Raw genomic sequence first — 16,417 nt, 5'->3', positions numbered from 1 at the left:
ACAGATTCACGCGCCGCAAACATGAGCAATTCACTTTTAATCAGCTGATGCCCAGCTTTTTATATTGTTTAAATTTGTTTAAACCAAAATTTTGTTTCATGAAACATTGAGAAATAATAAAAATTATCCATACCTAAAGAATGGCTCCGATTGAAGCAGAAGTGCCCAATCAAATTTTTGCACGATAAATGTGTTCTTCAGCTTCTACCTAATGAAGTGACAGAACTCAAATCTTGTCACGTGAGAGGTTGGTAGCGCTGGCCACCCGTTATGGTGTATTGGAAGAGTGCTCCATAAAATTATGTGATTTTCGATTAATTAATCTTTAATCCTCGTGGAATAAGTTCATATAGTGTGTCTTATTATTATTGTGTTAGGTACCTGAATTACGTATCCATGCAAGGTGTGCGAACTGGTGAGTTTAATGTATAACTCAAATGAAACACAACACACAGTGCTTGGTTAGCTTTGAAGCTCAATTTTTAGTTCTGGTTTTCACTTGCTAACTTTATGTGAAGTCAACAGATTGATGGCATAGATTAAACTGTATTGTTATCAATGTCTTGTTATCAACCTGTACAACAGAGCTGAAGTGCCGGTGCAATCAGCTGTTATTTCTGGCGTGCGTCTTTCTGTTACCATAGCAACCAGACACCGAGAAACATTCAAGCTCTCTCACTCAGTGAACTCACTATAGAGTTCAGTGCTCTCACTGCGTTTAACATTGGAAGTATATGAGCATGCGCACAATGACTGCTATCTGTTATCTTTCTGTTTTTGGCCCACAGCTGCGAAAGTGAAACTGATCATTGTAAACAATATCAATTCAATGACTAATAATATGAAGGAAATTTGAGCGTGCATTTCAAATCATTTCAAAAAATTTCAGTTATTATTACGAGAAATATTAAACAGCCTACTATTGTTTTCTCTCATTTGCTTGGATTCTTAACAATATTGTTCCTTCTCATCCATTTCCATCCAGGAGCTTCCTTATACCTCGTCTTGATTGCTCTCTTGGCTATTTTTATAACTATCCTGCTCACTTTTTTCCTCCACTCAAACAATGGGGATTGCTGTCTAATCAACTCTTTGAATTTAAAGAACATCTTTTAACTTTAAAACGGCTTTCTGCTCTAGATTGTTCCTTTGATCAACGGAGTCATCTACATTATTCATTTTGCAATTTTAAAACACAGAGGAGAAATGTCGCTTTAGTGGTTGATGGTTACAGTTTTAGGAAGGATCGAATTATGGTGGATGGAAGAGTCTCGTGGAGATGTCTCAAAAATGGATGTTCAGTGACGTTGAAGACCAATGCTGAGATGGATAAAGTATTGGAAACAAATGGGGCGCACAATCACCCTGAGCCAGATTTGAATACCACGAACGATGATGGTCTAAATGATGTGTCTGCTTGCGAACAGTCATCTTATGCTGCGGTTGTCTCTTCTCCAGCTCTTTCCTCTCCAGCAGCCAGCTAGGTGTGATATGGGAGTGAATACGCCTACTGCTAGAACTGTGAAGCCAGACGCTGCACTTAACATTCGTGAACTGGAACTGTTGCAACGAAGAGACAATCTTATAGACTTCTCGATGGATTTGAAAGGCAAAATAGAGCAATTGAAGGTTGAAAATCAGAATCAGAGCGCTGAGCTTAATGAAAGATTGAGAACACTTCAAGATGAGAATAAGGTGTTGTCAGAGAGAGTTATGCTAATGTCTATATCGATTGAGGCGCTAGAGGCAGACAACAGGACTCTGAGAATTGAGAAAATTACAGATGGTAAGGAGATTGATAAATGGAGGGCATCACATGATGGATTATTTATAAAATTGAGGGCACTATCCAATGACCAATCTAAGGTTTCAAGAGTAAAAAATAATAGGAAAAAAATTAATACGTCTCCTAGGAGGCGATCTGAGCTCCCCGATGATAGAAGTGAGGCTCGCAGAGGTGGTCACGATGCAGGAGAGTGTGAATCCGACCAATCCCCTTTAAATATCTTCGAAAACTCGAAGGCCCCTATGGATGAGTCGAAATTAGTTACAAGCAGAGTCTCCTCAATTCGTAATAAGTCTAGTAGAATAGCAATATTTGCAGACAGTCATGGGAAAAAAATTGTTAATCTTGTCTCTAGAAAAGTGAACTGCAAAGTGTCTGGTATGATAAGGCCAGGAGTTGGATTCGAAGAAGTGACTGATGGATGCATTAAGGAGAGTGAAAATATGACGGAGCGTGACGTGGTTGTTTTAATTGGAGGAACAAATGACATGAACAAATTTGATTCAAATAAACTACATAGTTCCATAAATAAACTTCTTCCAAACTTGACGCATGTGAATTTTATTTTAATTTTTTTCTATAGCTCTACAGCCCATTGTGGGCTTTGGCCTCCTCCACAATATTCCTCCATACGTTTCTATCCATTAAAAAACCTCTCCATCCTCTATAACCCATCCTTATCAAATCATCCCTTATCTCATCTTCCCATCGTATTCTTGGTCTGCCTTGTTTTCATGTGAATGTTATAACTACAAATATTCCTAAAAGATATGACTTGCCATTCAGCTCCAATATTCAATACCATATTGAGAGGACTAACATCGAAATTGCTAAAGTTTGTAGACGTTTCAAGAATGTCAAACTGCTGGATGTGAATAGCCTGGGAAGGCGATTTCATACACTGCATGGACTTCACCTCAACTTGATGGGAAAGCGCTACATCTCGGACTTCATTGGAAAATGGGTCGTGGAGACAGACAGAGAACCTGGACCTCCGATTGCAGTTGATAATAGTGGATGTGAGGCTGAGGAGGATATTCCAGTTATAACAACGCAAAGACCTTTTTTAGAAAGCGCTCAGCCTATAGAAGAAGCTCATATCTAGCTCATATCAACGTGGAACAACAAAGTACCTCACATGTTACACAACAAAATCCTGTGTCAGCTAACTCTAGTGCTGCTCTTCCAGTGAACCCTGGTGTCAAAATTAACTTATTTCTGTGGAATTGTAAGGGTTTGTGCAATAAGTTTGAACTAATTGAAACCCAGGCTCAAGAAAATAATTTTGACATAATTTGTCTCACTGAGCACTGGCTGCTGAGAGAGGAACTTGAACTCATGGCTATACACTAAGTAGTTCCTATTGTAGGCCGACGACGAACCGTGGAAGTTTGGCTATTTTTATTAATAATAAGTTGTCCTGGGAAATAGCCTCCAGAATTTGTAATTTATCTGTTATAAATGTATTTGAAGTTTGTGCTATATTTCTAGATAAGATAAGAACTATTGTTGTATGTCTTTACCGAGTACCTGATCCCAGTAACACTGTTATGTTTCTGGAAAAATTTAACGAGATGCTTCATGTCGTTGCTTTTTGTCTGAAATGAAGTATGAAGTATTAATTCGTGCAGACTTTAATTTGAACTTTAACGATAATCAGAATCCATTAACTACCGATTTTATGAATTTGCTTGCTTGTTATGGTATGCATACCATGATTCTCAATGGAATTACTAGGCCTAATAATAATAATAGTGACTCCGGCACTTGTATTGACAATGTCATCACATCAATTCACCCATCCAGATGGAATGCATCAGTCTTACTGCAGACTTCAATTATTAATCTAGACACAGTCTTGAAACGTGATAAAGCTCACGACAAAAAAATGGGGACCTGAGTTCTGAGAGCTTCAACGTTTATTATTTTGACAGCATAAATGAGGTTCTGGCTGCAATACCAAATAGCTTAAATACTGTCTCCCACTATTTAAATAAAGTGAAAAAAGAGGTTCATCTTTCTCATTTCGTCATGTAGCCCTAGAAGAAGTGTTTCTTGCATTGAACTCTCTAAGTAATAGTAGCTGTTTGGATATTTTTCATTTGAATTCCTTCATATGTAAAGCTGGCAGTCAGCATATTTGAGAAGTTCTTTGTAATATATTTAATCATTGTATTGACTCCAGTACCTTTCCTGATATGCTCAAGCTGTCTTAAGTAGTGCCGATTTTTAAAAAAGGTGACATCAACCTATGTAGCAATTATAGGCCAATATCTATAGTACCAGTTTTTTCCAAAGTTTTTGAATTTTTAATAGCTCAGCAGATGGTTGATTTCATTGAGAAAAATAATTTGCTATCTTGCAGGCAATTTGGCTTCATGGAAAACCACACTACATGTCAGGCAGTTATGTCTTTCATTCAGGAAATATTGAATGGTATGGAAGGTGAAAAATCTGTGAACGCAAGACTATTTGATATGTCAAGAGCATTTGACACTGTCTATCATGACATTCTACTTTCTAAACTTGAAAGTTTTGGTTTTAATTGTAGATCTGTAGCACTTATAAAGTCATATTCAATGGACAGATTCCAGGCAGTGTATTTTAATCAAGATATGCCTGGTTACAAGCCAGGCATTAATGGAGTGCCCCAAGGTTCAATTCTAGGACCATTACTGTTTATTATCTATATGAATGATCTGCCAGGCAATATTGAGGAGGAGAGCACAACTTGTTATATGTATGCAGATGATGTGTGCCTGAATATTGTAACCGGCCTCAACAGAAAAGAAACCTTATCAAATACAAAAATAGAACTGATGTCTGATTAGTGTAATGCTAATAAACTTGCTCTGAATTTGAGAATTTGAACAAAACGGAAAACTTATCTGTATCTTATAATAACTTGAATTCAGGGCATTCTGTCAAATTTCTAGGCTTCAATATACAAAATAATATGAAATGGAAGTGTCATATTGACTGCACTATCCCCAAGGTAGCAAGAGGTGTTTTTATGTTGAGAAGATTAAAGGAAATAGTGTCTCAAAAATTTTTAGTAAATGTCTACTATAGTTATGTGCATTCACATCTCCTGTATGGAGCTATATTATGGGCCAATTGTAGTGATTCCCATTCACTTTTTGTGTTACAAAAAAGATCAATAAGAACCATGTGTAACGTTCCTCCCCTTCGCACTGCAAACCTCTATTTGTTAGATTGAGAATTATGTGTTTGCCGTGTATTTTTATTTTTCAATGTTTATTATTTGTAAAGACTAATTTGCTCTCATTCTCTAGTCATTTCGATGTTCATTTCCACAACACAAGAAATAGGTTGAACCTTAGAAAGGAATATTGTCGGTACAAATTTAGTCATATTAGTTTTAGGGCTTGTGCAATTAGGTTTTATAATCAGTTACCGTTACATATAAGAGGCTCACTAGTGAGTGGATATAAACTTAAAATTAAGGATTTTCTTATGAGAAACTGTTTTTATACCAATGATGAATATTTTGCCTTCAATATGGAGGATTTTTTAAGACGTTGTGATGATTTATTGTTGTTTTTATGTAGTATGATATATGATATATGTAATGTTTTATGTAATTTTCTCATGACGTGGCCTATACAAATTGTAATTTGTCTTTGGCAATAAATGGATTTTGATTTTGATTTTGTCTAGAAACAATCCTCAACATACGCCAACCTGACAGAATTGGACTGTTAATCAATTTAGTTGCCAAATTTAACCGTAGCAACTGTTACGAAAAGGTACTCTCTCTAGATTATAGTTCTATTAACATAATTATAGTATGGACATTTGAATTATTATATTCAAGAGATTGGGAAAATAAGAATAGACATGCTGAAAGACGAGCTTCAAACCCTCAAAAACCATCCTTAGAGTTGTAATATCGCCAAAAGATTTCTTAGTGGGCACCTAGTACCTATAAAGGTGCATACATACAAGGAGCTAGAAATTTTGGCACTTACCCGCAGCTATCACTCCCATCATAATCCCAAAACACAGGATACTCACGTATCTCATGATGCCAGAAAACTAACTTAACTGTTTGCAATATAATTTTTGATCCGCTCGGTATTTTGGTTGTTCAACGATTGTTCCCCCTCTCGACGTGAGTGTGGTGGAAGGCCTAAAGCCCTGCTGCTAGTGGAGCAGTGAGTCGGTTGTCACTTGATTGGGCAAGCGGGTCTGCAGCCAGGTGTGCAGTATTCCTCTGTGAAAATATCTACAGGCTACAGCACATCCGCCACAGTGTCCTTGCCTCGTGGAGCCAGCTCCCTCCACCATCTGTCACAACTTGCAAATATCCCTCAATTTGCTCGCCTGCTCTCAGAGTCGTGCAGACATAAGTTAGCACAATCTTATTGTCGCTGCAATAATACTACTTACTCACTAAATTATATTTACTCACTATAGCAGTCCAACTACGGAAATTATTATTCTAATATCAGAGTCTTTTCTCCTGAAAAATCTTAAAACTAAAACACATAAAAACCAATCAATAAAATAAGTAATCAAATTCTATCCATGTCACATAAGTATAAATGTCATATAAATGTTCTAGCCAATTTAAATAGTGAACTCAAATAGTAATATTCATATTATACATACTTATATTCAAGTATATTCAAGTACATACAAGTATATTCATATTATCATACTTGATTCTTGTCTGGTCTGAGGTCTGGTTTGGAAGTGTGTAGGGGGCTATAGACCTCACCTCGCTCGGTCAAAAATAATTAAATGAACTAAATTAAATAATGCTGAAGAAATTTTAAAATTTTTGATTAAAAAAATTAATTTTAAAATATTTGAGAAATATTTTCATCAGATGAAAAGATTATCACAGAACTGTATGAAGAATTTTAATATGGAATACAAATTCAAATGTGAACATTTCAAAGAGGTGTGACATCAGATTTGTACTGTCGATACACGAACCCAATCAGCCATTGGTCATATTCACACTGATTATCTCATCACCAACACGACATGACAGAAAAGAATTTACACTGTTAATTAGAGAGGTTGTGGTTTATAGCTGTGGTTTCTACTGTTTACACAGACTGTTTACGACTAAAGTCGAGTATCTTCTCGACCTGAGTCGCATAAGTGTTAGTTGAGACCCAATTTGAGTTCAAGATTTGAAGATAAAATTACGATATTTCGACGATGGAAAACAAATACATTAAAAAGGTGCATCTTCAAGGTCTTTGATGGAAAAGATAAATGAAGTTACAGTAGTGCGACCTCCACTTCAAAAGGTTTTGATTTGTTAAATGGAAAACATTGTTTGTTGATGTTCTTTATAAAAGGGATGCTAATGACAGTTTTGCGTAAATCACTTACTGCATTTCGACACCAGTATTTGGAGATCTGTCGTCAGCTAGGAGCTCTTCTTCATAAGAAGTTCCCACTTGAAATATGCGATGGAAGTACATCCCGCTCGCATCCAGAATTTCTGTTGAATATGGTTTGAAGCGTTTTGGACGATAGCTTAATCCCTTTAATAATGGATTTCCCACATTTTCATTTTTTGAAGATTTTTTGCCTTTAGGTTTTGCAATTGATGATTGTTCATCTTTTGACTTTTCATCGCTAATCATCTTCCTGGTAGCGAATTTCAAAACGTCCAGTGGAATGTATTTCGACTGTGTTGATTTCCTAAGGATTAATGAAATCAAATCATTACTATGTGGCTTTGAGGAATCAAACCTATCATCACTCAAATCATTGAGTCACATAAACATAAATTAAATTCAAATTAATACCATGTATCATAGTTTCAATTAAGTAATGTTATTATACTGCTAGAACAATTATAATTTATTTGAAAAACACATTTGAAAAATATGTATATCCACTCAACTCTTGCGGACTGTATTTTGTTTCTAATTGAATCTGCCGTAAGCAACCAAGTGCTAACCATGAAGATATTCACTTCAAACTATTAGCATTCCTTATAAATAACATGGATATAGTATTGCTTCCCATTCAAAACCAATGCTAACAATTCGAATTGAATTGTCTACTGACTGGTTACTATAGGTTGATAGGCAATATAAAGCCGAACCCAGTTGGGATATACAGGCTGTATAGAGAGGAGGCGGCGTTCAACAAAGATCTTGTCATCAAAAGCTAATTTCTCACAAATGACAAAAAACTGTTGTAACAATATTAACCAGTGTAGAGAATTGAATTATTTTTACATGATTAATCAGGCATTAGAGACATTATTGATCAACATTTTTTTCCTAGAATATTAATAGTTTTTGGATAATAAAGCTTTAAATGTTGGACTCAACCTTCTTTGATTGACACATGTGGACAAAACTTCTTTTGAACGACCTTCTTTACACTTTCAGTATGTGACTGGATTGTCTCCTAAATGTAGGTTTTCTTTAAAAATCAGTCATTTGAAAACAGCCAAGAATTATAATTATTATTCATTCCAAGGCTCAAATTCGCTGAAAACAAATACTTGGGTTTTTCATCAGTCTTTTCCAATACTTAATTTTAAAATAATCTGATTTTTTAAATGGGATGATAATATGAATTTTGTTGTTCCAGATTCAAACTCAGATTCAAATTCACCGCTGTAATTCATCACTGTTGAAAGTCGAAACTCACTAACATAACCTCAAACATTCTGTAAAAGTCAGGCTGGGTGTCTAGATTTGTAAAGCATCATGGGTTGCGGTTTCCATGGCTACTGCTTTGTGATTGGCTGGTTGTGACTAAACCTTTTCTGATCAGAAACTACTCGTGGACAAAACTCTCTTTGTTTGATGTGTCAAGTTTTACTATTAAATAACATTGGACTAGATTTTTCTGACCAGTTCTAAGCATGCAGGCTTGTAGCGCTCAACATAACCTTTGAAATGATACCAGTAACTCGATTTTTGATTTTTTGTGACAAGATCTTTTTTGAACGCTGCCTCCTCAGACAGAGTTGGTGAAATTATGGAAACATTGTCATAATTCTATTAAAAGAATAATTTGACTGTAGGTTTCATAGGGGATCCTACTCGAGATGAAAATAAATTTACTTTACCTTCACTACAAAATTTTGATCCGTCATTTTGAATCAAACTTCATTTTTTAAATGTGATACATGTTTTCGATACAGAATTTCAAGAGAGAATCAATGGCTGGAATCGTAAACTGGAATCTCAAACCGTTTCAAAGATATTTGCATTAGAATATATTAATAAATCATACAAAAATGAAATGAATGAGTAGGCTAGGCCTACATTGAAGGCTGACAGATCAATATTTCCTTTTCAAAGTGTTAAGTATGTGAGTACATGTTACAATGTCCAATAACATCTAAAAAGTAAAGTTTGAAATCGGTACTCTAGATTATGTATGTATAACTTACTTGTTGATTTTATTTTGTATGATGTAGAATCTAATATCGGGGCACCGAGCTTCACTTGTTATTTATTTATTGGTAAACAGAACACAATTCTTCAAAATGATTGGGGAAGGACTAACAGGCACAGCCTAAAACTGTTTCTTCCCCGAATTTCGATTTATACACTTTAAATGATCCAAAAGGTAGGTTATGTTTCATACACTTGAATTCAGGTCCAATTTTCAGTCAAAATATTAAAAAACAGAAACGTTCTAATTTAGATTGTTTACAAACCAAATTAAATAACAAAATAAAACTCACTAATAACTTAAAACTGTAAAATAATGATTAACTTTGAATAATACGATATACTCTAATTTAGAGTGATACACCATGTCATGTCAACAAATTACATTATTTTGATAGAGTCCATTAAAATTTCTAGATGATATTTTTCACGAGATACGGTGATCTGATTGATTACACAGCTGTTCTCCCACAGAGGCACACGCATCTTCTGTTATTGACAGACGACGAAATCATCATCTGTTCTTCCAAGGATGAATTATCCTTTTAATGTCCTTCAGCGAGTTATCCCAAGGATGAGACCTAGTGCAATGGAATTTTTATATCATAAACCTACTATGTTCTAAATTTCGTGAAAATCGTTAGAGCCGTTTTCGAGATCCGTTGAACATGAAGAACCAGATAACCACATATAAATATATATAGAAATTGCTCGCTTGATAATTAGGATGTATGAGAGTATCTTTGCATGTGAATATCTTTGGAACGGTTTGAGATATGGATGTGTGGTTTTCGTCATTCATTTTCTCTGAATGTTAATAGAAATCATGTGACCACGTTCCCTTTTGAAAAAATTGAGTTAGATTCAAAATGGTTGGATCCAAGATGCTGGAAGAAGATTTCAAAGAGACAGAATGACAGAAAACTAGTTTCTCAATTCAAATATATAACTCCCAATGAAACCTTCTTTCAGAAGAAATATTGAGCTGTTTCCATAATTTTCAACGATCTTTTATATAATAATTATATTTTACAGATTTACGAGTCAGCTGTTTTGTATTAATATACTTTCAAATTTCAATGGAACTGGTTCAGAATGTGAAATTCAAATATACTCCTTACCCCGACTCTTCCATATCATTCGATTTTTGAAATAGATTTTCTACAATCTTGTTACTTCTGATAAAAAATTGTCCATCTGAAAAAAAAAATGAAACCAATTTTACTGTATGCCATCTGCAGCTGAAGATGGTTCAGTAACAGACCAGTCCTTGGGCGCCGAGCAAAAGGGGGCGCCAAGGAAAAGGGTGCGCTAACAAAAGCTTAAGGGACATCATACAAAAAGGGCGCCCCTCCCCCAAGGAAAAAGTGGGTGCTCTCAAATATCCAGTTTTAAAGTAAATAAGAGTTTAGAGGTTTATATCGCTAAATTGTAGGAGTAAGAAGTGAAATTTCAATAATATTGTGAGGTCCATATTTTTTTTTTATTATTATAATTTTTACAAAGAAGCACTGATCGGGAGAGAAAAACTGAGGATATTCCTTGTACTATTCCTCTTCCAAATTCATATAACATTTTAAAAGTCCGAAATAGGGTTATGATTTGACTTTTCTAAAATTTAGTCCATTTTCACTTAAAAACAAAAATAAACATTATGGCAGTGGAGAAAGATAGGAGAACTAGCGTTGTCGATTCCACTGCCTTGACACTGCCTTCTATAGATGATAGCTTATATTGGTGAATCTGATGCAATATTAATTTTGATGTAACTATTTATTCTTGTTTAAAGTAGCCTAATCAATTATTATATTTTATTCCAATATATTTTTTAATGACATTAAAAACATCTCCGACTAAAACTACTGTCTTGGAGGAGAGAAATACCCATAATCATTCCCGAGAAGATGTAGCTATCGACTCACATCAATCTGCTCAGTTGAGCTCGGATGATGAGACTCCCTTATCAAGTGAGGGGGTTCTAGGTAGCCCTATTGCGTCACCTGTCCTTTCCAGGAATTATGTTTCACTCCTTGATAAATCACAAAGTACTTCTCAAAACGAATTTTTAGCGGGTGGTATTTTGAATGAGAATGTTATTTTGTCTCTTCCTCTACCCGTTTTCACGGACTTGAGAGCAGAGTTGAAATTTCTGAGGTCTAAGTTTGTCGAAGTTGATTGCATTAAGGCAGCACTGTTGTGAAGAGCTGTAGAACTAGAGGCATCTGACCTGAATTTGTCTTCATCTTCCATTAAAGATGACAATGAGAATTTGTTTCCATATAAAACTGACTTTTCTACCCAGACTACCTCAATTGAGTTTGACGATCCTTCTCTGGAATTAATCAATTGAAACTCTGGAAGCTGATAACTTATGCTTGCGAAACAAAATTGAGACCCTAAACAATGATCTCCGGGAATACAAATGTGATAAGGCTACTCAAAGTCTTGGAGTTGTTCTCCAGGATTCTCTGATGATTGACCCCAAATCAAAAAAGAAACGTCAGCCAAGCCTGCGAGCACTTGTACTAGGTGATTCAATTATCAAGCACTTCAAATGGGGAAAATCAATGAAAGGGTCCTCTTTCAGATCATACTCTGGAATCAATATAGATTCATTGACAAAAAAGCTCTCAGATTTTGAAGATATATATGATGTTGTGTTGTTTCATATAGGTATAAATGATGTATGGAGATCTAATACACCTGATTAATTGGGAGACAAAATGGAGCATCTTTTCAGTGTGGCTAAATCAAAGTTCCAATTGGGCAGCTTAGTGGTCAGTGGTCTGCTTCATAGAAGGGATACTGAATAGGTACATCGATGCAATAAATGGGGTAATTGAATGGCATTGTGGCCAAAAGAATTGTATGTTTGTGGATCCGAACTGTTGGGTAAGGGGTCGTAGTCTTGCTCAGGATGGACTTCATCTTGATCGGAGAGGCTCAAACATTTAAAAAAAACTTATTTAATACAATTATAATGAGCTTTGAAGTTAATGAGAACCAGGATAATCTTTCTCAGACTCATATTTGCTCCAGTGAAGGCAATTTGGAGGGTGTCACTCCTGCAAATACTATTCCCAGTAGCCTTGGTGATGCTTTTAATAATATTGAGGACATTATTCAGGAAATACCAGTTGTCACTTCTAATTGACATAAAACTTTTTTAGAAGAAGGGAAAGAGCTTCACAACCCATTTTAATTGATTGTTTGGCTGAGGCAAGAACTAGAGCTCTTAATCAAGCACCTCCCCGGAATGAGAAAACTTTAAACATACTGCACTATAATATACGTAGCATAAGGAACAAGAATGACGAACTAGCCATTCATATCGAAAAACTTCAAGACGATAATGTGATCAAATGAGTAGATTTATTGTGTTTAAGTGAGACTTGGTTGAATGGGAATGAGACAGTGGGTATTGAGAATTTTACTCTCGTCTGCTGTTTCAATAGGATGACAAGGAGGGGTGGAGGCGTTGTTATCTATGCCAGAGAAGGAATTCTAGTATCAGAGTACTCTCTGACGGGAGTATGTGAGACTAACTTTGAGGCTTCGGCATTAATTTTCAATGAGTTTTTCTTGGTTGTGTGTGTTTACAGGCCACCTGGGAGTGATATAGCAGCTTTTGTGACCAATCTAGATCATCTCTTAACGTCGACTTTTGGAAGATTTGAGAGAATACTTGTTGTTGGCGATTTTAATGTGAATTTTTTGAGTGACTCTATTCCGGGACAGGAGGTATTGTCTGTCTTCAACTCTCATGGCTTGCGAGGTCTTATTACTGAGCCAACTCGTTTAGCGTCTAATTCATCATCACTATAGGATAATGGTTTTATAACTACGGAATGTTTTGACTCAGTCTATGCAAAGGTCATTGGTCTCTCCTTGTCGGATCATTTAGCTCAGGAATTTGTGATCTCTATGGGGGAGGGATCTATGCATCATAGTGATTTTGTTTTGAGGAGATCCTTTTCCTCAAGAAATAAGTAAAGGTTCTCTAACTTCCTCCTTGAATGTGACTGGGGCCCTCTTTATGCTGATCATGGTTCCTTTGATGAAAGGATGGACTATTCATGAGTAAGTATATTGATGCCTTCATCTGTGCTTTTCCATTGGTGAGGGTGAGAGCAAAAAATCATACAAGGAAGGTTGAATCCTGAATTAAAGAATCTCTGTGATATGAAGAGGGATTTGGAGTTATTCATTAGGACCTATCCTCAGAGCGAGTCTTTTAGAATTTTGTTTAAACTTGTCTCATGGAAGATTAGAACCCTCATCCATTCACTCAAGGCTGGCTTCTCAAACCGACTCATTTGTGACGCAAATAACAAGTTAAAAGTCATTTGGGACTTGATAAAAAAAGAGGCAGCTCGCAGGGCTACAACTTCTCATCTCCCAATTGTTGTAGATGGGCTCCCTCTGAATTCACCCACTGTTATTGCAAATGCATTCAATGACTACTTTGCGGGTGGTATGAGTGATGTTGCTAGTATTAATGCAGTGAATTTTTATGAATTGTTGATGAATGCCAATTCGGGAAATGAAATTGTCTCTGGGATCCCTAGAATTTCGGAGGAGGATTTGATGGCCATTGTTTCTAAGCTGAAGAATAAGATGTCAAGTGGCCTGAATGAGATACCATGTGAAATTTTCAAGGAGTTTCTCTATGAGGTGAGTGAACCTTTGACTCATTTGTTCAATCTCTCTAGTGATGTGAGCATTTTTCCATCCTGCTTCAAGGTAGCTAGGGTCAAGCCAATATTCAAGAAAGGATCCAAAAGCCAGGTTGGTAATTATAGGCCGATAGCCAATCTGTCATCGGTCTCCAAGCCCTGGAAGCGAGCAATTTATGATGCAATCCATGACCATTTTAAGAACAACAATTTGTTTTCGAGCAGCCAATTTGGTTTCCAACAGAATAAATCAACAGTGGAGGCATTGGAATCGTTTGTGAGTGAAGTTTATTCCTCTCTGGATCAGGGTTGGAAGGTGTTGGGCTTCTTTGTGGACCTCAAAAAGGCGTTTGATATGCTTGACCATAAAATTTTGATTGAGAAGCTAAACTATTATGGTATCCGAGGCAATCTACTGAGTCTTGTAACATTGTTATTACTTGAGGGGTAGAAGTCAGGTGGTTGAGGTGACGGCTTCTCAGGGGCAGCTGATTGACCAGATTTTTAAATCACATCCACGTTCCCTCTCTAAGGGAGAACCACAGGGATCGATCTTGGGCCCCTTGTTTTCATGAACGATTTCCCTTGTAATGTGCCGTCAGGAAGGTCTGTCTTATTTGCTGATGATGCAAATTTCTTAGTTTTGGCGAATAATGTCGATGAATTGCAGGCTATTGGTGATGCTGTTCTTGCTGAAATTACAAGGTGGTGTTCTGCAAATAAGCTTGAAGTCAATATAGGCAAGACAACTTTCATTGAATTCTCAATCCACAGACTTCCTGTGAATCAGTTGGAGTTTGAGGTTGAGGCAAAAGGGTTACTACCCTCTGATGCAACAGATTTTTTGGGGGTTTCTGTGAATCAGGGATTAACATGATCCTCTAATGTTCAATCTCTTTCTAGGAGATTAAGCTCAGCTGCATATGCAATGTCCAGGCTCAGGAGGGTTTTAGTTCATGAGGCAGTGATCTCTGCTTACTATGGGTATTATGAGTCTCTACTGTCTTATGGGATATTGCTGTGGGGAGGATCAAGATTCTCTGCCTCTATCTTCCGTGCCCAAGAGAGAGTCCTAAGAATCATATTTAAAAAGCTACCCCGTCTCTCATGTAGATTGCTATTCAAAGATAATAGAATTTTGACAGTTCCTAGTCTCTATTTGTACCATCTGGCAATCTTTGCTTATAAAATGAAAGATGATTGGCTGACAGGTGTGGATGTTCATCAACACAATACAAGATACAGGGGCTTAGTCAGAGTTGAACAGCACAGGACAGGGTTTTATGAGCACAACCCAAATTACAATGGCAAAAAAGTGTTCAACTGTTTACCCAAGAATATTAATGCTGCCCAAACCCTAAACTCTTTTAAGACTAATCTAAAATGTTGGCTATTAGAGAAATGTTTTTATGAGTGGCGAAGTATCTTCGACTATTGAATAAGTTGCATCAGTTATAAATGTTGTATTGTCTTAGATATAGGTTATTTGTTATTTGTGTTATGATGTACAAAATTGTTGTGCTTTGTGTCAATATGTTGTTTTCTCTTTATTGTATGACTATTGTCCATATGGTGCTTGTCACTATCCATAACAGTATAATAAACCAATAAAACAATTTAATAGTAAATTTTCATAGTTGAGATAAAATATTCTGTTAATTAGTTATATTTTGACATTGTTGAATAACGATCCAACAAATAAGTTTGTTGACAAACAAACAAGACAGAAAAGGATAGCATTGCTTTGCAACACACTGTTAATCAAATGCTGCCATTATAACGTAGACCCCTCTGAAGTACACAGTTGGAAGAGAAGAGTAAATTTTGATGTTGAGGTACAAGAGGCACAGGTGGATGGCGTTGGAGGGGATGGGAAGTGTTGATGACTGCGATGAGAGTCAGTTACAACTGGTGTCCTGCACTAGAGATATAGCTTAAGTGGGAGAGGGGGGGGCTTCTTCCTTAGCGTAGAGAGGTTCAAGTATTTTCTCTAGCTGCCATGGGCGTCATGTCTCTTCATTGGTTGGCGATAGTGGTACGATTTCAAGCGTGATGGGCAATGTGTATCCTAGTGCATAGTGCACTATGATGTACACTATGTGCATAGTGCACTATGCATAGTGCACCTATGGACTAAGTTATGTATTGGATTGTTTGCTCTCGAGAGCCAGCAAGTTGTGCGCTATTCAGGAAATGATTTTGTTATTTTGGAGCTTAATGAGGTTGTAAGTAGCTTAATCCATAGAAATTTAATCTTATGTACGCTTCCACACAGATACGATCTTGCTAAGGGGTCACCTATTCATGTTTTTGTTAGGAAGTTGAATAGTCCAAGTGAAAAAATGGCCTCTGATAACAAGCTCGCAATTATAAGACTGCATAGCTTTCCAAGAAGGCTCCACACTTCTCATGAACTCCATATGAATAAATGGGGGAAAATACTTTTCCAGGAAAATATTGTACACTGTTGAGTTGGACATGAAGGATAAGCCTGGTGCAATTTGTGGTTTCTTGTGATGTTATAAATCGCTCACCTTTGAATCGCT

General features: G+C 36.4%; 1 protein-coding gene across 3 annotated transcripts in view; it reads right to left on the bottom strand.

Moving 5' to 3' along the window:
• The window catches only part of LOC111049630, a 311,297-nt gene that overhangs the window by 37,413 nt on the left and 257,467 nt on the right, over positions 1-16,417 (bottom strand). For all 3 annotated transcript variants that reach the window (XM_039425126.1, XM_039425128.1, XM_039425127.1), the window contains 2 exons: positions 10,317-10,392; positions 7,160-7,474 (listed from right to left, as the gene is read on the bottom strand). In XM_039425126.1, coding sequence (XP_039281060.1) covers positions 7,160-7,474; positions 10,317-10,392 — 391 coding nt within the window. The remainder of the gene's footprint in view (positions 1-7,159; positions 7,475-10,316; positions 10,393-16,417) is intronic.

This window comes from Nilaparvata lugens, chromosome 3, assembly GCF_014356525.2.
Source record: "Nilaparvata lugens isolate BPH chromosome 3, ASM1435652v1, whole genome shotgun sequence".
Lineage (NCBI taxonomy): Eukaryota > Metazoa > Arthropoda > Insecta > Hemiptera > Delphacidae > Nilaparvata > Nilaparvata lugens.
The sequence above is the reverse complement of the archived record's forward strand: the minus strand, read 5'-3'. Positions and strand labels throughout refer to the sequence as shown.